The sequence below is a fragment of the Sturnira hondurensis genome, unplaced genomic scaffold, assembly GCF_014824575.4.
Source record: "Sturnira hondurensis isolate 20B ecotype Veracruz unplaced genomic scaffold, ASM1482457v3 Scaffold0009776, whole genome shotgun sequence".
In the NCBI taxonomy this organism is placed as follows: domain Eukaryota; kingdom Metazoa; phylum Chordata; class Mammalia; order Chiroptera; family Phyllostomidae; genus Sturnira; species Sturnira hondurensis.
In genome coordinates this window covers 269,543-296,169 of record NW_028082407.1, presented here as the reverse complement: position 1 = coordinate 296,169, position 26,627 = coordinate 269,543, and the positions used below count along the sequence as shown (strand labels likewise).

At 56.5% G+C, this 26,627-nt stretch overlaps 1 protein-coding gene across 2 annotated transcripts in view; it reads left to right on the top strand.

Annotated features, from left to right (window-relative positions):
- The window catches only part of TBC1D9B (TBC1 domain family member 9B), a 32,401-nt gene extending 13,247 nt beyond the window's left edge, over positions 1 to 19,154 (top strand). The window contains exons 6-22 of one of the 2 annotated variants that reach the window (XM_037058018.1): positions 667 to 874; positions 2,963 to 3,172; positions 4,534 to 4,680; positions 4,948 to 5,098; positions 5,485 to 5,699; positions 7,065 to 7,182; positions 8,004 to 8,289; positions 9,602 to 9,731; positions 9,855 to 9,953; positions 10,695 to 10,763; positions 11,623 to 11,863; positions 12,137 to 12,202; positions 13,307 to 13,378; positions 13,637 to 13,687; positions 15,623 to 15,685; positions 16,196 to 16,302; positions 17,229 to 19,154. In XM_037058018.1, the coding sequence (XP_036913913.1) occupies positions 667 to 874; positions 2,963 to 3,172; positions 4,534 to 4,680; positions 4,948 to 5,098; positions 5,485 to 5,699; positions 7,065 to 7,182; positions 8,004 to 8,289; positions 9,602 to 9,731; positions 9,855 to 9,953; positions 10,695 to 10,763; positions 11,623 to 11,863; positions 12,137 to 12,202; positions 13,307 to 13,378; positions 13,637 to 13,687; positions 15,623 to 15,685; positions 16,196 to 16,302; positions 17,229 to 17,915 (2,920 nt within the window). In that variant the 3' untranslated portion in view covers positions 17,916 to 19,154. The remainder of the gene's footprint in view (positions 1 to 666; positions 875 to 2,962; positions 3,173 to 4,533; positions 4,681 to 4,947; positions 5,099 to 5,484; positions 5,700 to 7,064; positions 7,183 to 8,003; positions 8,290 to 9,601; positions 9,732 to 9,854; positions 9,954 to 10,694; positions 10,764 to 11,622; positions 11,864 to 12,136; positions 12,203 to 13,306; positions 13,379 to 13,636; positions 13,688 to 15,622; positions 15,686 to 16,195; positions 16,303 to 17,228) is intronic. The other variant, XM_037058019.1, reaches the window with a different exon arrangement.
- Positions 19,155 to 26,627: the final 7,473 nt, after the last annotated feature.

Here is a 26,627-nt window from a genome sequence, read left to right as displayed (position 1 = left end):
GTACTCCTCAGCTGTAGCTTCCTGGGGAACCCCACAAGGCTGGTCAGGAGCCCTTGGGTCCCACAGCCTGGGCCCAGGATCTGGGGTGCCCCTTCAGGACCCGAACACTGTCAAAAGATGTCACTCTCTGATGCAAGTGACATTCTGGAAAGAACCCAAGGGAGGCTGGGACGTGACAGTCTCTGGTGCTGTCTGTGAAGGTGTGCCTGCCAGGCCCTGTTCAGGCTGCTGGCAGCCCCCAGGGCAGAGCCAGTACGGGGGCCAGGGTCCCAGGGCCAAGCCCCCCTCCCCGCTCTGCCGAGGGCAGGTCAGCTGTACATTTCAGGGGAAGCCGTAGTACCGCTCCCCTGTGAGGAGGCCCTTGTCCGGGCTTCTGCTCGGGGCTGGGCCCTCCAGTGCGCAGCAGCAGGGCAGGTGCAGGGACCCCTGGGAAAGTGGCAAAGCAAACCGTCAGCCCCCCAGGGTCCTCCCTCAGCCAACAGGGCCCAAGGGCTTGTTTGCTGACCACCCCTCTGCCAGTCGTTTTACTTGGACATTTAAAGTGTGTGCGCGTTGAGCTCGAAGACGCCTGGGCAGGACATACTCGTGGGAGGAGCCCCAAGAGCCCAGACCCGAGGCAAACACCAGCTGTAGCCACCCCCCTCACACCTCGCCCTGGCTCCCCAGAGACCTGGACGCACGGGCCAAGAACGAGTTCTACCGGGCCACGTTCCGGCTCCCTGGGGACGAGCGCCTGGACGGCCACACAAGCTGCACCCTGTGGACACCCTTCAGCAAGCTGCACATCCCTGGCCAGATGTTCATCTCCAGCAACTACATTTGCTTTGCCAGCAAGGAGGAGGACGCCTGCCACCTCATCATACCCCTGCGGGAGGTGAGCACCTGCTCCACTCCAACCCACCCGGGGGCCCTCAGCATTCACCTTTCCCGGTGGGCACCTGTCCCAGCCAGGCCGCTCAGGAGTAGGTGCCCAGGGCTCATCCCCAGGGGCCACCTCGGCTTGTAGGCGTTGGCCCATAGGGGAATTGCAGGAAGGACCCGTGCCTCCCCGATGAGGGACGCCCCTCAGGCCTGCCTTCCTGGCCTGCAGTGGGACTGCATGTCCGGCCAAAGCAGGGCCCTGACCCTGCACCAACCCCACAATGTCATGCTCAGAGGCCACCTCCCTGTTTCTGCCTGACATCGGCCTTGGTGGTGGCTCGGCCTCGGGCGGTATTCCCGGAAGTTGGCTCTTACTTGTGGGGGGCGGAGGCCCTCTCCCCACTGCTGCAGAAGCAGTAGGCCCAGTGAGGGCGTGGGCACTGGACAGCAGGCGCAGCCGGAGGGCAGGGCATGTCTCTAGGCCACCTTTTCCTCTGGCCCAGCGGGGCAGAATTGCCAGTGAGGTGTGTGTTTTTTTGTTTGTTTTAATTTTTACTTATTGACTTGGACAGCGAGAGAGAGGGAAGCAGAGACATCGATTGGTAGTTCCACTTATGCATTCATTGGTTGGTTCCCTTTTTTGGTAAGATTTTTATTTATTTATTTTTAGAGAGAGAGGAAGAGAAGGAGAAAGAGAGGGAGAGAAACATTGATGTGCAAGATAAACATTGATTGGCTGTATGTGGATCAGTTGCTTTTCACTATCCCCCAACCGGGGACCTGGCCGGCAACCCAGGCATGTGCCCTGACAGGGAATCAAACCAGCGACCTTTCAGTTCAGGGTCCAGCACTCAATCCACTGAGCCACACCTGCCAGGGCCATTGGTTGGTTCTTATATGTGCCCTGACTGGGAATCGAACCAGCGACCCTTTGGTTTGCAAACTTGTGCTCAATCCTCTGAGCCACATGAGCCAGGGCTGACCTGGCTTCCTTTCTGCATCCTGACCACAGCATGTCTCTTCCTCTCTACAGCCACCACCTGGGACACCAGCACTCTCTGGGGCCCCTCAGGAGTGTCCTGTGCACACCCCGCCCCTTTGGGACCCTCCCTCCCACAGCTGCCCATGCACTTTAGTAAAACATCAGTCAGCATGTCGGCACCCATGTGGAACCCTCCAGCTTCTCCTGCTGGGCCTGTGAGCTGCCCACCTACCCAGATCTCAGCTCACATGCATGCAGGTGTGTGTGCTCACACATGCATGCACACATCTGCACCACATACACACATGTGTGTACATGCATTGATAAGCACAGAGCACTGGTACATGGCATACACCACCCACGTGTGTGCACATGCACACATGGTACTCACATATGGACACACATATGCAGGCACACCCCTGATCATCCTACCCCAGCGTCTCTGGCCTGTCCTTGTCCATCCGGCCAGCTTGGCACCTCCTCAGGGTGGTTGCCAGGCCTCTACCCACCTCCTCACTTGGCTGTACCAGTCTCAGCTCAGCCACTCCTCCCCAGAGGAGCCCTCGGCCCAAAGCAGCCTGGTGACCTCCCAGTTGGCCTGTCACCCCCACCACCCCTGCTGACCGTGTTTAGCCTGCATGGCCATGTATGTCCCCACCCTGGGTGGTGGGCTCTGCAGAGGTGCCCCTGAAAACCTGGCCTGCACCTCCAGGCCTGTGGGGTTCCACCCACATTTTCTGCAGTTGGGGCTGGGCCCCAGCCACACCTGCTGGCATGAGTTCCAGGAATTGGTGCTGAGGACGGCTGTGCGAGGGCTGCTCCCTGGGCTCCCAAGCAGAGGAAGAGCTGGCCATTGGGGGAAGCCCCTGAGGCCCTGGGCCCACCATCCTCGTGATGCACCCGCCGGGCTGACAGGTCGGAAGGCAAGGCTGAGACATGCACAGAGCTTCCTCCAAGCAGCAAGCAGCAGGGTCCAGCATGAGTGTGGTGGCCCAATGCCCCTGCCCACTCACTGCGCCCTCCCTGGAGGGCCACCACAGGCCACTGTGTGCTCACTGCCACAGAGCCTCCCAGCTTTTTGTCCCAAGACACAGACACCTGGTGTTCTTGCCTTCTCAGGTGACCATTGTCGAAAAAGCCGACAGCTCCAGCGTCCTGCCCAGCCCTCTGTCCATTAGTACCAAGAGCAAAGTGAACTTCCTGTTTGCCAACCTGAAAGACCGAGACTTCTTGGTTCAGAGGGTCTCTGACTTCCTGCACAAAACGTCTCAGCAGCCAGGCAGCCACAGCTCAGGGGGGAGAGCCAGCGTCGGGGACCCGGCTCCAGAGGTACGAGGGTGCCTGGTGAACTGGGGGTGGGGGTCAGGGCCAGGACGAGAACCCAGGCAGCCCTGTGGTGCCTGCCCCACAGAGCAGTGCCCGCGGTGTCCAGCCGCCCTGGAAGGCAGGTGCTGGCAGGGTCAGATGCCAGGCGTCAGACTCACTGGGCCTGAGGGGCTCGATGCTGTGCCCCCTGAGGAGGTGGGTGTGCACTCTGATGGGAGACTCGCCCCCAGGAGGCAGAGGTGGGGGGCGAGGTGGTCACACTGGAACTTGCTTGCTCTGTTGGCACTGTGAGGGCTGGAGGCAAAGGTTCCAGAAAGCCAGGGAAGAACCCTGAAGGTCAGGGCCTCTTTGCAGACCTTTGTCCCTGGCACCCCCTTTTCTTCTGCCAGCCCCATACTGTGTCCTCCTCCCTCTCCCCACTGGTTCCTAGAATGCACAGGGCTCCTTTCTCTTGCCCTCGGCATTCCGTGCAGTGGGAAAGCTGATTCCCAGGCTCCAGCCCTCCTGGGGCCTCCCCTAATGTAGCTCGGACCCTGTGGGGGAGTAGCCCGCAGCAGAGATGGCCATATGGGGTCCCCTCTTAACACCCACTTCTGGGCCTGCATCCTCATCTTTGCCCTTGAAGCCCCAGCAGTCTTGTTGGAAGCAGCAGAGCGCTGACTAAAGCCCTGCCTGGAGCTGGCATGAGTGTCCAAAGCAGAGGCACGCGGGCCAGCAAACCCTGGAACCCTCGGGGTCCCAGGAATGCAGTGTGCGGGCAGCCCGAAGGAGAGAGGTCCCTTGCCTTCCTTGGTGGGCAGGCATGGAGGGCAGCACAGGAGGGACTGACTGCCTTGGGTGGGACCCTGCTGCTCTGACAAAGGCAGAGCAGGCGGGCAGGCTTGGGCCTGGGCTGTGGATGGGCCCTGTGTGCTCTCCTCACGAGCAGGCTCCCTGCTCCTGCTCCATGGCCTCCCCAGTACCCTCACCTGACAGTCCCAGCCAGAGCCAGTCACTGGCCAGGGGCCTGCGACAGTCAGGGCAGCCGCCACCAACAGCCATCCCAGCAACTGAGCTGGGCCCGCACCCCAGAGGCTGGAACAGGGATAGCATCCCCAAAACTCGGCTCGCAGCCAGGCGCTGGGGAGGTGCAGGAGCTGGCTTCTCAGGGTTTCTCCTCTCCTAGCCCTGACCTCGCTGAGAGGGCCTCCCAGTGGAGGCCGGCCAGCCTGGGGAGGCCTGGTGAAGGAGGACAGTGCCGGCATCTGGTCGACCAGGCCGAAGTGTGGCCTCCTGCTCACCCAGACCAGGTGCTGCCTGCGAGGTGGTGACTGTCTGCATGAGGGCGGCCCAAAGGCCCAGCTTCTCCTCTGTGTTCTTTCCAGCCTTTGCCGTCAGAGCAGCCCACCAGCCCCACCTCACCCTGCGGGGGCCACCAGGGTTCCCTTGCACAGGAAGCGCCCACTGCTTCCCAAGGCCTGCTCAAACTCTTCCGGAGAGACGCCCCGGTGGAGGACCTGGGAGCCAAGGGGGTAAGCCCAGAGCGCGGACTCCAAGGCCCAGGCCAGGGCAGCCAGGGCCAGCCTGCAGTGCTGTGCCCACCATGCGAGCGGGGCCTGGGGGCCTGCTGTCTGAGAACGGGGCTATGCCCAGCCCAGCCTGAGCTGGTGGCGGTTTCACCGTGAGCCCTTGAAAGCCTGAGGTGGCCAGTCTGCATGCTTGATGGGGAAGGAGGACCTGAGAGCCCCTGGCCCCAGCACCCAAACCACACCCCTGGCTCCCTGCTGCTTCCCCCACAGGCCAAGGAGAAGATGAAGGAGGAGTCATGGAACATCCACTTCTTCGAGTTTGGGCGTGGTGTGTGCATGTACCGCACGGCCAGGATGCGGGAGCTGGTGCTGAAGGGCATCCCTGAGAGCCTCCGTGGGGAGCTCTGGCTCCTTTTCTCCGGTGAGCTGCCCCGCTGACCCCGTAGGGGGAGCCCGTGTGGGCCCACATGGGAGGGGTGTCCTGGGGAGCAGGCACTAGGGTGGGGTGCTGTTGCCGGGAGGGCACCTTCTCACCTGCAGTGGGACACAGGCAGCCCCCCGAGGCCGCCTTCCCTCAGGACAGGCTCTGACAGAACTTGCACCCCGCCCCACTCAGAGGGTCTCAGGGGGACAGGTGTCGGCCTCTGGGACTTGGAGCAGTGGCCAGGGAACCTTCACCTGACACCCCACGGCTGACCCCAGAGTTCCCCTTCTGCTCTGCAGCCCTGCCCTGGCAGTGCGCCCCCAGTCTAGGGGTGGGTGGGGGCGGTGGGAAGGGAGAGCCAGCTGCCCACCCTCTCTTCACAGGGGCCTGGAACGAGATGGTAACTCACCCTGGCTACTACGCTGACCTGGTGGAGCAGTCCACAGGGAAGTCCAGCCTGGCCACCGAGGAGATTGAGCGCGACCTGCACCGCTCCATGCCCGAGCACCCCGCCTTCCAGAACGAGCTTGGCATCGCCGCGCTCCGGCGGGTGCTGACTGCCTACGCCTTCCGGAACCCCACTATCGGCTACTGCCAGGTGAGGGGGTCGGGCGCCAGCGGCGGTGGCAGCAGGCCCCCCCGCCCCCCGCATCCTTGGGCCTGTGCCCCAGGAAGTGCCTGGCCACAGGGGAAGGTGTGATTAAAGATGATGTTCATTGCAAATCACACCCCCATGCTGCATGCATCTGGTCTGGCTCCCAGAGTGGCGGTGTCCGTGTGCGGGCAATGGGACACGCAGTGGGAAGCCTGCGGTCTCTGCAGCACTCAGTGTGTCCACGGGCAGCCGTGTGGGCACCGCCTCCAGGGCTCTTTACTCTTGTGAAGTGGACACGCCCCACCATTAAGTAGCTCCGGGCCGCCCTCCCTGCGCCACCCCCCCCCCGCCCCCGCCCCCGCAAATGCTCTCTGCAGCCCTTCCCATCTGTGCGCCCCTGACCCCAGGAGCCTCAGCGCCACGGGGTCTGTGCTGCTGCTGTGGCTTGCTTCCCCGAGCGTGGTGTCCTCCAGGTTCCCCTATGCAGTGGCGGGGTCAGCATGTCCTGCCTTTTTAAGGCTGAATAAAAGCCCATCGTCTGAGGGACCGCACTGGTCAGTCCATCTCCTGGTGCACAGGCACGTGGCCCCCCGCCTCTGGCTATCCGAACCCCGGGCACAGCGCCAGTTGCACAGTAACCTTGCGTTCAGCCTTCTGGGGAATCGGCACGGCGCTCTGCACAGAAGCGGCACCTTCCTCCACTCTCAGCAGTGCCCAGGGCTGCCAGTTTCTCCAGGTCCTTGCGGGCACTCATTACCATCTATGAGTTGGTGACAGCCATCCTGACAGTGTGAGGTGCCCCCTCACGCGGCTTCCACTCGCATTTCATTGTGCACCTCCCGAGTGTTTTCCTGGCCGGGGCAGATGGCTCTGTTTCCCACAGACGACCCCTGGGTTTTAGAGAAGCAAGCCAGCTCCCCAAAAGCCACTTCCTGTAGGGCCGCTGTTCTGCCTGATGTCATACCAGTGCACGGGGAGCTGCTGTGCCAGCTTTAACCGAGTGTTACGCTCCTTTGTCCTTTGCTCCTTGTCCCTTGTCCCCCAGCCCCCGCCATAGCCTCCCTGTAGCCGTGTAGCCTTGCACACCACTTGCACCCATCTGCACCGCGCCACAGCTCCGACCCCGGACGCCACTCTGAAGACGCGCCACATGTTCATGTCTACCTTCGGTTTCCCCGTGCCTGTGGGCGCATGTGAGGGACCGGCTGCCTGGCTTTATCAGACTGGCTTCCTGCAAATTGCTTTTGGACAAATTGCAAGGAGCCCAGTGTGGGATGGTTTGCTATAGAGTGAAGCCCTCTGGGGGAGGGGACAGTTCCCCTCGGTGTCCAGCTCCAGAGCCTCCCCTCACCATGTCTGTGCCCACAGGCCATGAACATTGTCACCTCGGTACTCCTGCTCTACGGCAGCGAGGAGGAGGCCTTCTGGCTGCTGGTGGCCCTCTGCGAGCGGATGCTGCCCGACTACTACAATACCAGGGTAGTGGGTGAGTGCCCGAGGCCAGGGGGCAGGATGGGGCCGTGCCTCCCTGGGTCAGGCCCCCTGCCCAGCATGCCACACCCGTGAGCCCATGCACCTCCCAGCTGCACTGCAGGCTGCAGGCAGCCCCAGTCCACACTGGACAGATGAGGAGGAGGCTGCCTGCAGGCCCCAGTCGGCTCACGAGGTTTCCTGTGGACTCCCCAGCACAGGCTGGCGGGAAGAAACCAGGTTACACTTCAGAGGTTTTTAAAACTCAGCTTGATGACTGGATTTCTATCCATCTAACTCTTTGTAAACTTTTTACCTTGGAAGACACCCAGCCTCATCCCCGCCTGTCCCCCGCCCCACCCTGCATGCACTCACAGGCAGCCTGTGTGCACAGCACACTCGCTCCCATAGTCACCGAACCTGTTACTACACCTATTCTCTCCAGAAGTCCCTCCTTTCTGGTTTGTTTTTTGGGTCTCCGCTCTTGGGGTTTTTTAGAGTCACATCTGTTCACCAGCTTCATGGCAGGTGCAGAAGCCACACCGAGGCCACTGTGACTTATGACACTTCCAGGGAGAAATTTGTGTTCCCCCCCCCAAAAAAAATCCAGTCTAATGGGAGGAGTTGTTCTTTTTATAAAATGGTTCGGAAGCTGTAGAAAGTAAGAATAGAGGGTCTCTTTCTTCTTTTCTCCGCCCACCCCACCCCTCTTCAGCCCAGCCCTGCTGCAGTGGAGCTGGCCAAGGACCCTCAACTTCCTGCCCCTCAGGCCCCGGGCCCCACACAGGGCCACAGAGCAGTGCACAGGGCTCACCATGCTCTCGGTGCTCCTCCTAGGGGCCCTGGTGGACCAAGGCATCTTTGAAGAACTCACAAGGGACTTCCTGCCCCAGCTGTCCGAGAAGATGCAGGAGCTAGGAGTCATCGCCAGCATCTCGCTGTCCTGGCTCCTCACCCTCTTCCTCAGCGTCATGCCCTTTGAGAGCGCCGTGGTCATTGTTGACTGCTTCTTCTACGAGGGCATCAAGGTGGTCCTGCAGGTGGCCCTGGCCGTCCTCGATGCCAACATGGAGCAGCTCCTGGGCTGCAGCGACGAGGGCGAGGCCATGACCGTCCTGGGCAGGTGACCAAGTGGCCCCACCCCCTGCCCACCAGCTCTGGGCCAGTAAAGTCAGGGACACTCCCGGAGGCAGGAGGGAGTCTCCCTTCTCATGGAGACAAAAGGCACAGGGGTTAGTGGTCGCAACTTGGAGAAGATCGAACAGGAGGCAGCCTGGGCGGCAGGCAGTGGGAGGAGCAGGGCCTCCAGCTCCTGCCTCCCTGAGCCCAACAGCATTCCTCCCACCCGCCACCCAGGCCAAGACCCCACACCGGGGCTGCCGTGACCTCCAAACAGTGGTCCTGGTGGCCTCCTCCCAGTGCTCACATCTCGTCCTCGTAGACACTCTGGGGGATCCAGCCCATGACACTTTCGCCCGGGGTCCTGTGCCTGCTTCATTCTGGTTCTCCCTGCTCCCCTGTCACCCACCAGCCTCCCACAGGGCCCCTTCTGATTGGACTGTGGCCTGTTTCTCCCCTGGTACATAGGGACTCCCTGTACCACTGGTGGTTCTCTGTGCAGAGGACCCGAGTACCCCGGCCTGCCCCTCACACCCCTCCGTTAAGGTCCCTCCTGGCCCACTATGGCCCGGGCCCTGGGCTCAGTGCAGTCCTGCTGCCCGTGTACGTGCATTTGCCCAGCCTGGGGTGCCAGCTGCTCGGGAGAGCCTGGGACACTGTCACTCGCCTGCTGAGCCAGCCCAGGTGCTGTGGAGGCCTGCAGGGGTCCTGTTCTCTGTCCAGAGTGATGTCAGGAGGCTCAGCCAGCGGCCAGAGTCTGAGACTGGTTCTCGTGCCCACCTCTCGTGCCAGACACAGGAAGTGTGGGGTCAGGAGGTCGACCACCCTCTCCCACTGCAGTGTCAAGCCCAGCCGGGGAGCCGGGAGGACTTTTGGCCCTGGGGACCAGAGCCAAGCACTGTCCTGAGGCTGCGTCCCTGGGGAAGCAAGTTCCTGAAGTTCCACAGCCATGTTCCTCTTGCACCTTTCTTCTGGCTGCTGACTCTTCCTGGCCAGGGTGTCCCCGTGTCCCCAGCTGAGGGAGGAAGTACATCCCCACAGGGACAGAGCCTCCTCCTGCTGTGGTGGGGTCTGCGCTTACAGAGGGTCCTGCCCAGGGCCCCCAGGGGACAGTCTGGCCCCCGGCATCACGCAGACGAGGCCTGCTCCCCAGCGCCTCTCTGGGTAACCGATTCCCCAGGCTTGTGTCCCCGCCCACCAGTGGATGCCCAGCACTTGGCAGGCTGCCTCATTGATGTGGAGGCTGTGCAAGTTGGACCCCCCCCCGCCATAACTTAGCAGAGGGTAAGATGCCCCTGTCTCCCTGATCCCCACAGGTATCTGGATAATGTGGTCAATAAGCAGAGTGTCTCTCCACCTATCCCACACCTCCATGCCCTGCTCACTAGCGGAGATGATCCTCCCGAAGAGGTGGACATCTTTGACCTCCTCAAAGTGTCCTATGAGGTCAGCACTCGGGGACGCTTGGCTGGGCCACTTCTTCCTGCCTATGCGGGTGCGGGCGGCCTCACAGGGTGGCGTTCCGCAGGGCGGCCTCCCTGACCTCACGGAGTCATCTCTGGCCCACAGAAGTTCGGCAGCCTGAGGGCTGACGACATCGAGCAGATGCGGTTCAAACAGAGGCTGAAGGTGATCCAGTCCCTGGAGGACACGGCCAAGAGGAGCGTGGTGCGGGCCGGGCACCGGCAGGGTGGGGAGGGGGGCAGGGGGAATTGCCAGTGGAGTGGGGGGCAGTGGCGGGGGCCCAGGGCTGCTCCCACTATGCCATCTTCAGCCTCCCCTCAGGGCAGGCAGGTGCCTAGCTCCCCAGTGCCGCCTCATTGGGGGCTGGCATTGAGTGTGGGTGCCAGTCCCAGCTCCCGCTCACTGGCTGGTCACCAGGAAATGCATCTGACACCCTGGAGTCTGTAGGCCAAGCACCATCTCGCTCTGTGTGGAGCCTTCCCACATGGCAGTGCCCCTGCCCCTGGGTCATGACACACAGCCACCTCCCCCATCCGGTCTCCCACACCTCTGCTCTAAGCCTTCGTGCCCCTCGCCTCTGGGGGAATTTACCGAGGTGTCCTAGAACACCTTCCCAAGAGCCATGCCAGGGTCTCCCCAGGGACCGGACTGCAGCTACTAGACTCCCACCCCGCACCCTGGGCCCCTGACTGGGTGTTCGGGACAGGAAGCGGGAGGCAGTGTGTAAACTCAGCGGCAGCAGACAGGCATCGAGGGAAGTGAGTAGACCTCACTCTCGTTCCTGAACGGACGGCCCTCTGATGCTTGGCCAGCAGGCAGCACCAAGAGGTGGTTTGTGTCTTCTTCCTCATCCACACAGGGATTCTCTCCAAGAGTAGCTTGCTTTTCCCATGGCAGGAACTTGAGAATCAATCTGTCACCATGTCCATTTCTCTTTCCTGGTAGGTCCGGGCCATCCCTGGGGACATTGGCTTCTCAGTTGAAGAGCTGGAGGACCTCTACGTGGTGTTTAAGGTGACAGCCCAGAGCACGGCAGCACCCATGCCCGCCCTAGTTCCTCAGCGCGCCCTCAGCGCACCCCCAGCACAGCCCCTTCTGCCAGAGATCAAAACAGCCTTGGATGCACAAACCTCACATGGCAGGACTTAATCCTTGGTGTTTAGGCAGGATGTTCTCTTAAGTGTCAGCAGGTCCACCTGAGTCAGCTGACAGGGAACATGACTAAAGCTAGGAATGCACAGCTTCAGGTGCGGCTGAAACCAGGTGCTCAGACACACCGTCAGGCTCCCCCACCTCTGACATCCTCTGCGCTGCTCTCCCTGCGGAGTGGCTGGACCGTCAGCAGCAGCTGCGGTTGTCCTGGCCTCTCAGTAACCCCATGGAAAGAGAACTTTTCTTTCCAAGTGGTTTTAGCTGACAGCTCAGGGCCCCGTGACTGTGCCATGACAGAGTGGCCATGTGCCCTCTCTACCCCGTAGCTTGAGGGCAGGACAGAAGGGACTGTCCTGGACTTTTGGGTGCTACTCACGGAGGACGGGGGAGGGTGCTGAAGGCTGGGGACAGACAGCAAAGGCCATGCTGGGCAGTGCTGGTCACTTCCGCATGCCCCACCCCCCCAGCTGCCTCTGCTCCAGTCTCTGGGGCAGCCGCTGTGCTGTGGCCTTAGGGTCAGAACAGTGGGGCCAGCCACCACCTGGCCCAGCGCCCACACCTGTGAATGAGGGCTGGTGGCTCCGGGCAGAGAGGCCCCGCAAGGCCTCATTCTGCCAAGTGCTCACCACTCAGCCTCTGCAGCCCTGGAGGGAGGAGGAGGGTGGGCTGTGGAGCAGCCTGGCAGGCTGACCACTGTCTCACTGGGCTGTGCCCCCTGCAGGCCAAGCACCTGGCCAGTCAGTACTGGGGGAGCGGCCGGCCGACCGCTGCGCGCCGAGACCCCAGCCTGCCCTACCTGGAGCAGTACCGCATCGACGGCAGCCAGTTCCAGGAGCTCTTCGCCAGCCTGACGCCCTGGGCCTGCAGGGCCCACACGCCCGTGCTGGCGGGGCGTATGTTCCGGCTCCTGGACCGGAACAAGGACTCGCTGATCAACTTCAAGGAATTCGTGACAGGGATAAGTGAGTGGCCCCAGGCCCGGTTTCCACTCGGAACGCATGGGGGCCCAGTGGGGCCCTTCCTCCCTCAGGCCAGTGCTGCCCACCGCTGGGTCTGTGGGCCCAGGAAAAGGGGCAGAGCAGGGGGCTGGGTGCCCGCTGGGCCCTTTGCAGAGGGAGTTGGCTGTGAGGATGGGCCCAGGGGAACCTGCTGGAAGGAGGGGTATGCAAATGAGGGCCCATGTGGGATTGGGAGTCCTCTCCTCAGTGAGCTTCGTCTCTGCCTGTCCCCTGCAGGCGGGATGTACCACGGAGACCTGACAGACAAGCTCAAGGTGCTCTACAAGTTGCACCTGCCACCAGGTGAGAGCCGCCCCTCCCACTCCCCGTGAGGGGCACTCACCTGTCCAGAGCTGGCCCCGCAGTGTCCAGGGCACAGGCCTCTGGGGGTGCCAAGCAGTGGGGGCGCCCCTTCCCCATGAGCGAGTGCAGAGGCACAGCACAGTCAGGGTCAGAGAGCAGGGCCATGACCTGGGAGGGGCCACTCGTGGACTAGGGCCTCGGGAGCATGGGCGGTGTAGCTAAAACCCGTGAGGACAATCAGAGTGGAGAGTCAAGCTTGAGACGAAGCCTTTCGCATTCATTAGCTTGCCCTTAAGTTTCTCAAGGGCTCCAGTTCCTCCATGGAGGGGCTCCCCAGGTATCACCAAGGCCTATGGGGTGGCCTGGGAGGTCCTGCCTTGTGGCTGTGAGCAGGGGCCACCGCCCTGCTGGAGGTACTGATAGATGGCACAGTGGGGTGGCTGGTCTGGAGGCAGGCAGATCATGAGGTGGCTGGGCCAGGCTCCCTAAGTTCAGGGTGGCCCAGAGGACAGCTCTTCAAGGCAGGGTCCCTGAAGGATCTGTGCCTGGGCAGGCGGAACTCTGGCCTGGGTGCTCTGCTGTGGGGTGTGGCTGTTCCCAGCTGCACTTGGGGTCGCGGGCAGTGCCCGGGATTGGCAGCTGCCTCGGAGCTCAGCCCAGGTGGCAGTTTGAGAGGTTGTTCCATGCATCCAGAGCTAGAAAGTCCCGCCCCCCCAAAACTGAGTCTGTCCTGTGGCTGGTTTTCCCTTCCATGCAACAAGCACCAGTGGCCTCCACACCTCCAGGGGGGTAGTTACTGGCGACCAGTGGATCTGTGGAGGCAGAGGCCGGGCTTCTGCCCTGCACCAGGAGCCGGCTCTGTCCAGGGCTGCAGTGCACCTGGGCCCTGCCCTTCCACCTTCCATGCATACCCTCTCTGTACAAGTCACGAAAGTACAGCAGCCAGGGTCCAGCCTCACTATGACCACATGCCACGTGGCCAGGCTGGGAGTGGTGGGGCACACCAGTGGGGGAGCCGAGCTTTGTCCAGGACTCAGGAGGGGGGCCTTGGGGAGAGTGACCTTGCTTCCTTCTGCCCTCACCCTCCTCTCTCTCGGAGCACAGCCCTGAGCCCAGAGGAACCCGAGTCAGCCCTGGAAGCGACCCACTATTTCACTGAAGACAGCTCCGCAGAAGGTGAGTGCTGCTGGGACAGGCCCTGCAGCCTCGCCAGCTGGCTGGCTAATTCGAGGCCTGCACAGGTGGCCTGCAGCCCTGGGGGCCGGGTGGGCTGCCTCCCAGGGGTGGAGACAGTGGTGGCGGGCGAGGGTGCTGCTCTCTCTGCGGGCAGGTCCCTGGGGGGCTCTCACTCGTATCTCTTGTCTCTGCCATCTGGACTCCGGCCTCTCCTTCCCTCTGCCCTCCGCTCCTCCGCTCCTCCGCTGTCCCTTCCAGCATCTCCTCTGGCCTCTGATCTGGATCTGTGCTTGCCCTGGGAGGCTCAAGGTCAGTCCTGGGGCAGGGGCTCCCCTGGGCCCTGGGCTTCCTCCAGGCCTTGGGCTCCATCTTCCTGACAGTCCCCTGCAGGGTCAGGAGGCCGGCGAGCCCTCGGTCCAGGACGCCTCACTTGTGGCTGAATTCTCGGGAGGACCCAGAGCCACGCACTCCTGTGGTCTGGGGCGGGGAGCAGGCCTCTCTGCTCATGGGGGGCAGTCGGCAAGGACTCGCCGCATGGTGGGCACTGCGTGGGCGCCAGGGCACCAGCTCCACAGCGCATGCGGAAAGCCTTCAGTCGTCGGGGTCGTAGGGGAAGGCACGTGTGCTGTCACTGCAGGAAGGTGACGGGAGGGCGGTGGGTGCCCTCCCTGAGAAACGTTTTCCACGTCCCCACACCCTTTCCGTTAGGGAAAAACATGTCTGTGGAGCATGCCAGTTAGAAGTCGTCCCTGCGCGTCAGACCAGAGTGGGTAGAATACACTCCGAGGGCGGGGGTGGCGCGCAGTGCACGCCAAGGTTGATGCCCCCAAACAGCGGTGCTGAGACACCCAGGGCAGGCAGTCCTGCAGACAGGGTCACGGCTTCCTCGTCCCCAACTGTGAGGCCTGTGAGCCGTGGCTTCAAGGAGACAAACTAAATGGAGGCCCCTGTCATGCACAGAACCTGGGCAGATCAGGGGGCGTCAGAGCTCTGTCCTCCACGCCCCATCGCCCCAGGAAAGCGGGTCTCCATTCCACAGCAAGGAGCGGAGCCCAGAGAGGCACACTTGTCCCACCACCAGAGGGCCAGGGCTGGGGCGCTGCTGCCAGCCAGAGGTCCCCACAGTCACACTGCCTCCGGGAACAGGTCTGGCAGAGTGGGAGGCAGGAGGGCGTGCCCAGGGGTCTCGGCTGCTCAGACCTAGCGGGGCAGGCAGAGCCTCCACACACTCACAGTGACAGGAGCACCATGGCACAGGCCATCAAGGCAGGACCGCCCCCAAGGCCAAGACCTGTTTCCAAGGGTCCCAGACAAAAGGGACATGTCCTGCACATGACACTAAATTACATGACCTCAGTGTGTATGTGGAAAGAGAAAAGGTGAAGAAGCGGTCACACAGGACAAAAAGCTGCTCCCAGAAGGAGACAGGGAGTTAAAATCCATTTGCAAAGCAATACACATTCCTTCTGGCCAAGTTGTTTTGCCAGCCTCCCGCTGTGGGGGTTGGGGGCCGCGTGGGGGTTGGGAGCCGCGTCCAGCAGGACCCCACAGAATCAGGCAGCCTGCCTCTCCCTGAGTCCAAAGTCACCGAGTCCAAGGTCACCGTAGCAGGCACTGTGTGTGCCAACTCCAGCAAATGTGTCACTTTTATTTTGTTTGTTTCTCTTTGTAATCCTCACTTCAGGATATGTTTATTGATTTTAGAGAAAGAGAAAGGGGGCAGAGAAAACATCAATTGCTTCTGGTACATACCCCAACCAGGAGTCAAACCAGCACCCTACATAGGTGCCCTCCCCGGAGTCACACCCACAGCCTTTTGGTGTGGGGGACGAAACTCCAACCCACCGGGCAACTGGGCAGGGTCGACGTGTCCCTGTTACAAACACAGCTTTCGTCGTATTGAAAGCTCCTCCTCAGCCGGCGCACTGGTAGGAGGCTGAGTTGCTCATGAGGGCCCGCAGTTTGAGCGTTTTCCACAGAGAGGACAGAATCTAGGTCTGGGGCTTTTTCTCCAACTCGCACTCCATCGTCCCCTGAAGCACTGCAGGGTGAGACCTGTGACCCTTCCGAAGACGGGGTGCGGCAAAGGCAGCTTCAAGGCTCTTGTGACCAGAGGAGAAAGGAGCACGCAGCTGCTGCCGGCTGGCCTGCCTTGGGGGCTGAGTGTGCGGCTGCGGAGAGCTCAGGCCACGGGTTCGGAGTCACAGCAGGCCCCTTCTCTGTGTTCTTTTCTCGGTTGTCCAGAAGCACCTCGGCAGGAAGAGCGAGAGGGAGGTGGAAATGAGGACATCCAAGAAAAAAGAGGAGGTATGAATAGGCCAGTCTCCAGTGGCCTGTGGGAGTGCCCGGGGTGGGGGGGGGTCGCTGGTAGACTGGCCCCCTCCCAGGCTCTCCCTGAGGAAAGGTCCGAGGCCCTGCCCACTTCAGCAGCCCTATAGCTGTGAGCGCCTCAGGCTGTTGCCGCCTCACCACCACCACCGACCCTCCCCCCCACCCCACCCCCGGGCCTGTCCTCTGCACAGACCCCTCTCCGCCTGTCCCTTCTCCACTTCCATGTAGCTCCATCCCCATGTTGGAAGAGATGGACTGCTTCGTCCTCATCTGTTCGGGGATCAAACCTACTTTAGCACAACCCAGCAGTGCCCATGGGTGTTCTGGGGTGTTCTTTCTCTGCTGCCCCAAATGCTGGGACATCTTATGAAAGAACCCAAGTAGCTCCATGCCAGACCACACCATGGCCCACGCATTCCCTGCTGCCAGCCCCCAGCCCTCTCTCGTTTGATAGATGGAGATTAATTTTTTCCTCCCAACTCACAGAGGACAAGGGGACCAGCCCTTCCGACTGTCGGCACTACCTTCAAATGTGGGCCAAGGAGAAGGAGGTCCAGAAGGAGACCATCAAGGACCTTCCCAAGATGAACCAGGTAGGCCCCACCAGACCTGCAGGGTGTGCTGTGAGCATACTGGCCAAGTGGGGTGCCCCCCCAGCACCCCTAGAGTGGAGGACTCTTCTGCCTACCTCTGGAGCCTGCCAGTCAGATGGCAGTCAGGGACAATTCCAGAAAGACAGTAGGCCAGGGACTCCAGGGCCTCACATTCACTCACTGTCCTGAGCCAGAAACACCCTGGGGGAGGCTGGCTACACCTCCACTCCCCCACCCCACCCCAAGGTGGAGACTGACACACTCCCTTCTATGAGGAGGCCTCCCAGTGCTGCTGCTCCCACCTAGCCCACAGGGGGGCGCTCTGCCCACAAGGACACATTGCTCATGTGAAGCTGTCCAGGCCGGAGCCTGCGTCTCGTCTCGGTGGAATGCCAAGGCCACAGATGTGTGACCAAAGGCAGTTCTTGAGTGGGACCTGAGCATGGGCCTGCCCTGTCTTCAGGGCATTCCCCCGCCCCGCCTGCTGAGGAGGGGGCGCCCAGGAGGCCCGCACGTGTGGTTTCAGGGCCTGGAAGGGGATCCCCCCACGCCCCTCAGTGACGCAGGCTGCCCTTGCCTTGTCGCCATACTCTTCATCAAGCGCAGAGTTGAAGTCACTTCTGATTAAAGATATAAAAAGGCTCCCAGTGGCCCCAAAGCATAGAAAACTCTGGGCTTGGAGAGTTGTGGTAGAAACACGTCCCTCTAGGCCAGCAGAATGGGCGTGGAGACGGGAGATGCCGGACCTCTCTCTGTGCCGGGAAAAGGCCAGCAAGGGAGTAGAGGCCTTCTAAGGCCTTGCTTCCCTCTGTGGCCCCCGTGGGCATGACTAACAGGACAACCCCCCCAGCACATAGAGGGCCAGCACTGACCACCTGACCCCTCTTACCACCTCCCTGCCCTTTCTCTGCCTTTCCCCTTAAAAGGAACAGTTCATTGAGCTGTGCAAGACGCTGTACAACATGTTCAGTGAAGACTCCATGGAGCAGGCCTTGTACCACGCCATCGCCACAGTGGCCAGCCTGCTGCTGCGCATCGGGGAGGTGGGGAAGAGGTTCTCGGCACAGCCAGGCAGGAAGCCCCAGGACGGTGCACCTGGGGATGACCAGCCAGCAGCCCCCATCTCCGCTCAGGACCCTGCTCATGAGCTGCAGCCACCAGCTGAGAGTGACACCCAGGCCAAAGCTGGTGGAGACATCCCGCCTGGAAAAGTCCCGCCAGAGAGCCAGGCAGCGATCGAAGAGGGCGGTGGTGAGGGCCAGGGCTCTCCCTCCCAGCGCCTGTCTGATGACGAAACCAAAGACGACATGTCCATGTCCTCCTACTCAGTGGTCAGCTCGGGCTCCCTGCAGTGCGAGGACCTGGCCGAGGACACCGTGCTGGTGGGTGGGGAGCCCCACAGCCCCTCGGCCACAGCCCGCAGCGGGGGCTTGGTGGACGCCGACTGGAGCATCTCCTTCGAGCAGATCCTGGCCTCCATCCTGACCGAGTCCGTGTTGGTGGACTACTTCGAGAAGAGGGCAGACATTGGACTCAAGGTCAAGGACCAGAAGAAAGTGGAGAGACAGCTCAGCACCTCCAGTGACCACGAACATTCCGGGGTTTTGGGCTGAAGACCCCACCGAGTGGGGGCTGACCTCTCTGCCCCCCCAGCCTAGTCTGTTTTCTCTCAAAGGATGAAGGATGCAGCTTCTCCTTCTCCCCATAAGCAGCGACTTGTAGAGAGAGAGAAAGCTGAACAGCCACAGGGGCCCAGGCCGAGGCTCCCCGCCCCCTTCCTGCCCTGGGCCTGCTGGGCCCTGCAGAGTGCCAGAGCCCTCCTGTCCACCCTGCCAGCCCAAGGCCAGGTGCCTCTGCCGCAGGCAGGCCACACGCATCCACAGGCACTGTCCTGCAGCTGGGACTGGGGGCGGGCGGTCACCTGCCTGCTGGGTACCGTGGAAGCTCTCCAGGAACCCTGGAGCCAGAGCTCTGGCTGAGGGACACCAGGTGCCAAGCAGGCACATTCTGAATGCCCTCCCCAGCCAGGCACCCTCACCGTTAACCTTATGAGCACACCCCTCAGGTCCTGGTGTAGCTCCCTGCGTTCATTTTAGTCAGCTCAGAAGTCACTGTGCTCAATGCCTTAACAAGTCCCTGAAAGAACACGAAAGCATGCTGTGTCCCAACCCTGAGCGTGGCCCTCGACCACTGCCTGGGGCTTAGGCCACCTTCCCGAGGTTCAAGATGCAGTGCCCCTCGAAGCGGGGTTTCAGGCCCCCAGGGAGGATGGGGACACAGGTGCCCACGCAGGCAGGGCAGGGCTAGTGCTGGCCTGTGACCGAGCCCCCAGCCCTGCACTCCCCAGGTGTGAGCAGGCTGGGTCTGGGTGCAGGAGGCGTGTCCTGTTGGGTCAGGAAGCAGACCTTGGGGTCACTGGCAGCGCTGCAGGGACTCCCTCGCTTTGTTTCAGGAGCTGACGGTCGGTGCCCAGTGTCTGACACGCACACCGGGACGCTCTTCTGCTGAAAGATATATCTCTGTGATGTTGCTTTTTAAAGACTTAATAGCTTTACTGAGGCATAACTTACCATAAAATTTGCCTGTTTTACTACAATTCAGTGATTTTTAGCAAATTCACAGAATTGTACAACCATCACTACAATGCAGTTCTAGGACACTTCCGTGCCCCCAAAAGGCCCTCCTGGCCGTGTGCCACCCACCTGTTCCTGCCTTCAGCTGCAGGAAACCATGAGTCTACTTGCTTTCTCTTTAGATTTTATGGCTTGTTCTAAAAATAACAATCGCTATGATTTTACCTTGTTCACAACTTCTGGGTAACAGTCTCAATAAATGCAGAAAAACAACACCAAGGAACCGAAGAACCGTTTTCTTTCATAACAACAAAGTCTGTCAGGGGGTAGTCCTGGTCCACAGTGGCAGTGACGGCTGGGTCCCAGGCTCCTGGGCTGCTGGGGCTGCACAGCCTGCGTCTAGCGGAGCCCAGGCAAGGGGGGCTCAGCTCCCAGGTGGAAGCCCCTCCCTACATCGTCACGCTCCGTGCGTCGGGGGGCAGCGAGAATGCTGTCTCCCTGAAGTCATACCAGAGAGCACAAGAGACCCGAGTTGGCCACCTGGCCCCTGGTCAGGCCCAGGCCCTTGCCTGGGGAGATGCTGACTGCACTCTTGTCCGTAAGGTTCACGCGAATCCACTTCCAGCCAGCTACAAAGCTGAATAGAGAGAGCCCCACCACAGCCTAGCGGGGGCTGCAACCGTGGTTTGGACCCTTACCCTGCCCACGAACAGAGAAGCACACAGAACCTTCAGACAACCTTCGTTCCTTGTGTCCGACAAAGTCTAGAGTGTGCTGACCACCCATCCCTTTGCTTCTGGAAAGAGGCAGCCAAAACGATTTAGATTGGTCACGAAAAAAAGTCATTAATTCATCAATGTCTCTTCCTTTCTAGTATTTATACAAACTGATCAAATGCTTTTGCCATAAAGTAATTTCAAAAGATTCTTGCTAGAAACACTATGTTCTTGGCCATAATTAAGATATATGAGCACATAAGAATCCCACACAATGTAAAGTCTTACATTGATTGTAATAAATTAGATTTAAATCAGTTGAAATTAGGGTAAAAATTTTTTTAATTATTGATTTTAGATAAAGAAGGAGAGGAAAAAACACAGATTTGTTCCACTTATTTATGTGTTCATTGGTTGATTTTATAAACAAGATTTTATTTATCCCTGGCTGGTGTAGCTCAGTGGATTGAGCACAGACCTGTGAACCAGAGGATCGCAGTTCGATTCCCAGTCAGGGCACATGCCTGGGTTGCAGGACAGTTCCCAGCAGGGAATGTGCAAGAGGCAACCATACATTGATATTTCTCTCCCTCTCCCTCTCTCCTTCCCTCCCCCCTCTAAGGTAAATAAATAAAATCTTTTTAAAATATATTTTATTGATTATGCCATTACAGTTATCCTATTTCTCCCCCCTTCATTCCCCTCCACCCCTCCCCCACCACTCCCCCCAATTTAGTTTATATCCATGTGTCACAAGTTCTTTAGATTCTGTATTTCCCATACTATTCTTGCCCTCCCCCTGTCTATTTTCTACCTACCATCTATGCTGCTTATTCTCTGTACCTTCTCCCCACTTCTCTTCCTCCCACTCCCCTGTTGCTAACCCTCCATGTGATCTCCATTTCTGTGGTTCTGTTCCTGTTCTAGTTGTTTGCTTAGTTTGTTTTTGTTTTAGGTGTGGTTGTTAATAAGTAATTGTGAGTTTGCTGTCATTGTCCCTACATGTTTTTTATCTTCTTTTTCTTAGGTAAGTCCCTTTAACATGTCCTATAATAAGGGCTTGGTGATGATGAACTCCTTGAATTTGACCTTATCTGAGAAGCACTTTATCTGCCCTTCCATTCTAAATGAAAGTTTTGCTGGATTGAGCAATCCTGGGTGCCTTTCATGACTTGGAATACTTCTTTCCAGCCCCTTCTTGCCTGTAAGGTGTCTTTTGAGAAATCCACTGAGAGTCTGATGGGAACTCCTTTGTAGGTGACTGTCTCCTTACCTCTTGCTGCTTCTAGAATTCTCTCCTTCATTTTCATCTTGGCTAATGTAATTATGATGTGCCTTGGTGTGTTCCTTCTTGGGTCCAACTTCTTTGGGACTCTCTGAGCTTCCTGGATTTCCTGGAAGTCTATTTTATTTGCCAGACTGGGGAAGTTCTCCTTTATGATTTGTTCCGATAAGTTTTCCACTTGCTGCTCTTCCTCTTCCCCTTCTGGTACCCCTATAATTCGGATGCTGGAATGTTTAAAGATGTCCTGGAGGTTTCCAAGCCTCTCCTTACTTTTTTGAATTCTTGTTTCTTCATTCTTTTCTGTTTGGTCACTTTTTTATTTCTTCTGGTCCACTCCCTTGATTTGAGTCCCAGTTTCCTTTCCATAACTATTGTTTTCCTGTGCATTTTTCTTCATTTCAACTAGTTTAGCCTTCATTTGTTCCTCTAATTTGTGACTAAAATCAACCAGTTCTGTGAGCATTCTGATCACCAGTATTTTGAACTGTGCATCTGATAGGTGGGCTATCTCTTGGTCGCTTAGAATTTTTGGCTATGGGGCTTTGAGCTGTTCTTGAGCCGTAATGTTTTCGTCTGTTCACACCTGTTACATATGAGGGGCAGAGCCTTAGGTGTTCACAAGGGTGGGGCAACCCAGTTTCTGGGTTGTGACGCTGTATGTGGGGGAGGGGTCAGAGAGGGGCAGTGGCATTTGTTTCTCTCTCTCTGGGATTTCGGATTTCGGGACCCTCTGCTGCTTCCCGCAAGCAAACCTGGCCCCCCTGGTGCCAGCTCCCAGGTGTGTGGGCCTGTGTACCCTCCAGGAACCTGTGGGTCTTTCTAACAAACTCTCTGTGAGCCTGGAGCTTCTCCCAGTACCTTGACAATGAAAGTCTTTCCAATTGGTGCTTTCAGGCTCTAATTCCCATCACTGGGGCCCTAGCCTGCGTGGTTTGTCTCACTGCTCACTCCTTTGCCTGGTTTATCTGCACACGAATACATGCTTTCGGTCACCCTGCCACCTGCACCCTCACTGGGTCTGCCTGTTGCCACCCCATGCCTGGGATCTGCCAAAGACCGCCTGCGCGCCTAGGTCAGTCTGGCCGATCTTTCCTGCCCAACCCAGCTCCGCCAGCCACTGACTCCACCCCTCTTACCGATCTGACTGAATGGTTGGTTGTTGTCGGACTTCCGTACAGTTCAATTGTCTGTGTTTTTGTTGCATTTTTTCAGGGTATTTGATGCCCTTATTTATTTTTTTAAATATATTTTATTGATTATACCATTACAATTGTTCTATTCCCCCCTTCATTCCCCTCCACCCTGCACACACCCCCACCACTCCCCCCCTTTAGTTTATGACCACGTGTCTCAAGTTCTTTAGATTCTATATTTCTCCCACTATTCTTGCCCTCCCCCTATCTGTTTTCTACCTACTGTCTATGCTATTTTCTGTACCTTCTCCTCCCTTCTCCTCCTCCCACTCCCCTGTTGCTAACCCTCCATGTGTTCTTCATTTCTATGGTTCTGCTCCTGATCTAGCTGTCCTCTTGGTTTGCTTTTGTTTTAGGTGTGGTTGTTAATAACTGTGAGTTTGCTGTCCTTTCACTGTTCATATTTTTTATGTTAAAAGGGCTTATCTAAGAAAGAGAAGATAAAAAATATGAATGGTTGCATTTTTGTTACTAAAACTTTGTTGTCTTTAAACTTGGTTGTGCAAGGAGGCACAGTGTTCCCACCTACGCCTCCATCTTGGCTGAAAGTCCAAATAAATAAAATCTTTTTTAAAAAAAGATTTTTTAAAGATTTTTTCCTAAGCCTCTCCTCTTTAAAAAAAATTTTTATTTATTTTTAGACAGAGGGGAAGGGAGGGAGAAAGAGAGAAACTTCAATGTGTGATTGCCTCCCATGTGCCCCCAACTGGGGACCTGGCCTACAACCTAGGCATGTGCCCTGACTGGGAATTGAACCCGTGACTCTTTGGTTCAAAGGCTGGCACTCAATCCACTGGACCACACTAGTCAGGGCCATTGGTTGATTCTTTTATGTGCCCTGACCAGTGATCAAACCCGCAACCTTGGCATATTAGGATGATGCTCCAACCAACTGAGCTATCTGGCCAGGGCAGGATAAGTGTTTTGTATACTATATAGAACTACAAATTTGAGAATATACCAAAAAATTAAACAGGAGAATATAAAAGAGAAATCTAACCTTTTTATATTGTGAGGGAGGGGAAGTTTCCTCTGTCCCCTCTTTATCTTTCTGGCCGGTCTAATAATCGACATGAGACAAGTTAACCAGAGAAAATAACCAAATTTAAGTATGGATGCACATACAGGGGTTCCGTAAAAATATGGGGCCCAAGGAAAAATCCACAGTTGAGGTCTACATGCCACCTTGAGGCATGTCCCCTCCTCCATGAGGAGCAAAGCGGGGACATGGTGGTTTGGCACTTCCAAGCAGCATGGCTATTCGCGGGGAGATGGAGAACAAATGTTTGCTAAGCAAATGTTTCCTGGTCCATATTTGGCCATGGGCTCAGAGAGGGCTTTGCATCAAAAGGCCTTGCTAGGTTCCCCCCCCCCCGCCCCCCGTCTGAAACATACTAGCTCCTATTGAACTTTAGTTCTCTGTGACAAGTTCCTTTTCTGGAGCAGGTCCTCCATCTACATTTCTTTTAGGCACTTCAAGGGAAGGGCAAAGTTTTTCCAGAGTCTTTCATTTCTTAAAAATAACCAGCTTAAATATCCCAAAGAAACATATTTTGGGGTTGGCAAACTCTGCTCCCCCTCAGTATGATAAAGGAATATACAAAAAAGTACAGTAGTACTTTCTTTCACCTCTTTATCATTCAACCTGGAATGCTATGCCAAATGCTTAACAACCAGAACAGTGTTAAAAACTGTCACAGCTGTCCCTGGCTTCTGTGGCTCAGTGGATTAGCACCAACCTGCAAACCAAAGGGTCATGGGTTCAATTCCCAGTCAGGGCACATGTCTGGGTTTCGGGCCAGGTCCCCAGTACGGGGTGTGAGAGAGGCAGCAACACATTGATGTTTCTCTCTTTCTCTCTGCCTTTTCCTCTAAGGTAAATAAATAAAATCTTTTTAAAAATATATTTTATTCATTATGCTATTATAGTTGTCCCATTCCCCCCTTCATTCCCCTCCATCCTGCACACCGTATCCCACCCACATTCCCCCCCTTTAGTTCTTGTCTATGTATTATAAGTTCTTTAGCTTCTACATTTCCATGCTATTCTTGCCCTCCCCCTGTCTATTTTTTACCTACATCTATGCTATTTATTCTCAGTACCTTTGCTCCCTTTCTCCTCCTCCCACTCCCCTGTTGCTAATCCTCCATGTGATCTCCATTTCTGTGCTTCTGTTCCTGTTCTAGTTGTTTGCTTAGTTTGTTTTTGTTTTAGGTGTGGTTGTTAATAAGTAATTGTGAGTTTGCTGTCATTGCCCCTACATGTTTTTTATCTTCTTTTTCTTAGATAAGTCCCTTTAACATGTCCTATAATAAGGGCTTGGTGATGATGAACTCCTTGAATTTGACCTTATCTGAGAAGCACTTTATCTGCCCTTCCATTCTAAATGAAAGTTTTGCTGGATTGAGCAATCCTGGGTGCCTTTCATGACTTGGAATACTTCTTTCCAGTCCCTTCTTGCCTGCAACGTTTCTTTTGAGAAATCAGCTGACAGTCTGATGGGTACTCCTTTGTAAGTAACTGTCTCCTTAACTCTTGCTGCTTCTAGGATTCTCTCCTTCATTTTAATCTTGGCTAATGTAATTATGATGTGCCTTGGTGTGTTCCTTCTTGGGTCCAACTTCTTTGAGATCTCTGAACTTCCTGGATTTCCTGGAAGTCTATTTCCTTTGCCAGATTGAGGAAGTTCTCCTTTATTATTTGTTCAAATAAGTTTTCAATTTCTTGCTCTTCCTCTTCTCCTTCTGGTACCCCTATAATTCAGATGTTAGAACATTTAAAGATGTCCTGGAAGATCCTAAGCCTCTCCTCATTCTTTTGAATTTTTGGGTTTTTTTTTTAAGATTTTATTTATTTATCTTTAGAGGGGAAGGGAAGGTGAGAAGGAGAGAAATATCGATGCATGATTCCCTCTCATGCATCCCCTACTGGGAACTGGTCTGTAACCCAGGCATGTGCCCTGACTGAGAATCGAACCGCGATCCTCTTGTTCACAGGCCCACGCTCAATCCACTGAGCTACACCAGCCAGGTGAATTCTTGTTTTTTCATTCTTTTCTGTTTGGTTGTTTCTTTCTTCCTTCTGGTCCACACTATTGATTTGAGTCCCAGTTTTCTTCCCATCACTGTTGGGTTTTTGTGCATTTTCTTTCATTTCACTTAGCATAGCCTTCATTTTCTCATCTAATTTGCAACCAAATTCAACCAATTCTGTGAGCATCCTGATCACCAGTATTTTGAACTGTGCATCTGATAGGCTGGCTATCTCTTGGTTGCTTAGTTGTATTTGCTCTGGAGCTTTGATCTATTCTTCCATTTGGGCCATTTTTGGGGGGGGTGTTTAACCAAGGGGGCGTGACAACTAACCTTGGTTGTCAAACTTCCAGTTCAATATTCTGTCAATTCTGGTTGTAATTTTATTTCTAAACTGTTGTTGTCTTTGTTTTGGTTGTGCGAGGGGGCCCAGTGTGTCTACCTACACCTCCATCTTGGCCAGAAATTATAAATAAATAAAATCTTTAAAAAAAAACAAACTTCCACAGCCAAAAGCTTCTCTGGAATAAAGGACTTACTGAGCCAAATGCTAGCCAGCAGAGGAACCGGCCCTGGTACACGCAGTCTGAACCATAGCATCGGGCTGGATGGAGAGGCGACATGTCAACTAAAAACGTTAATGTATGTCTATTCTGTATATTTCTATATTTATTTTTATTTTTTAATCCTCACCTGAGGACTTTTTTTTCCCACTCCTTTAGCAAGAATGGAAGTGGGAGAGAGTGAGAAATGTTGATGTGAGAGAAACATGGATTGGTTGTCTTTCAGACACAGCCCAACTGGAGAGAAAATCCAACCCTGGGAACGTACCCCTGGCTGGGAATTGAACCTGCAACCCTTGGGTTACATGACAACCCTCCAACCAAGCCACACAGGCCAGGGCTAACTGTATGTATGTTTTAAACCTGCTTACCAAGTGAAATAATGTACCAAACCATTCATTAAATCATTCTTATGATTTTCAAGAAAAAAATACATATATATGAGTTGTAAAAGGATTACATGTTTATTTCAGAAAGGAGGAAAAATAGAGAAAAGTAGAAAAACAATGTTTCCTTAAGACCATTGCTCAGTATTTTGGTGTTTCTTATTTTCTATATTTATTTTTTCAAAGTTGAATTCATACTGTGTCTGAAATTTTTACTCTGCTCTTTTTCGTTAAGCATAAAACATTCTTTGCGAATGTGACTCGAATGTGGAAATAAAGACTCCCCCAAAAGAGAAGAGGGACTTTTTACCCAGCACTAGCTATAGAAAAGGAATCAGCCACTGCCACTCGCACTTAGCAGACACTGCGAACCCAGGCGGAAGGGTGGGGAAGCCTAGAAAACCACGCGTCTTCAGGTGCGCGTGGGGCGGCAGGCTGGGGCTGGCTGACTGGAAGCAAGATGTCCCGATGGGGCAGCATAATTGGCTTTCTCTGATCTGCCCTGAGATGGGGAGGAAGTGAAAAATAAGGAAACTGGCAGTCACTGACAGTCCTCACAGGCTCGGGCTTGGCTTC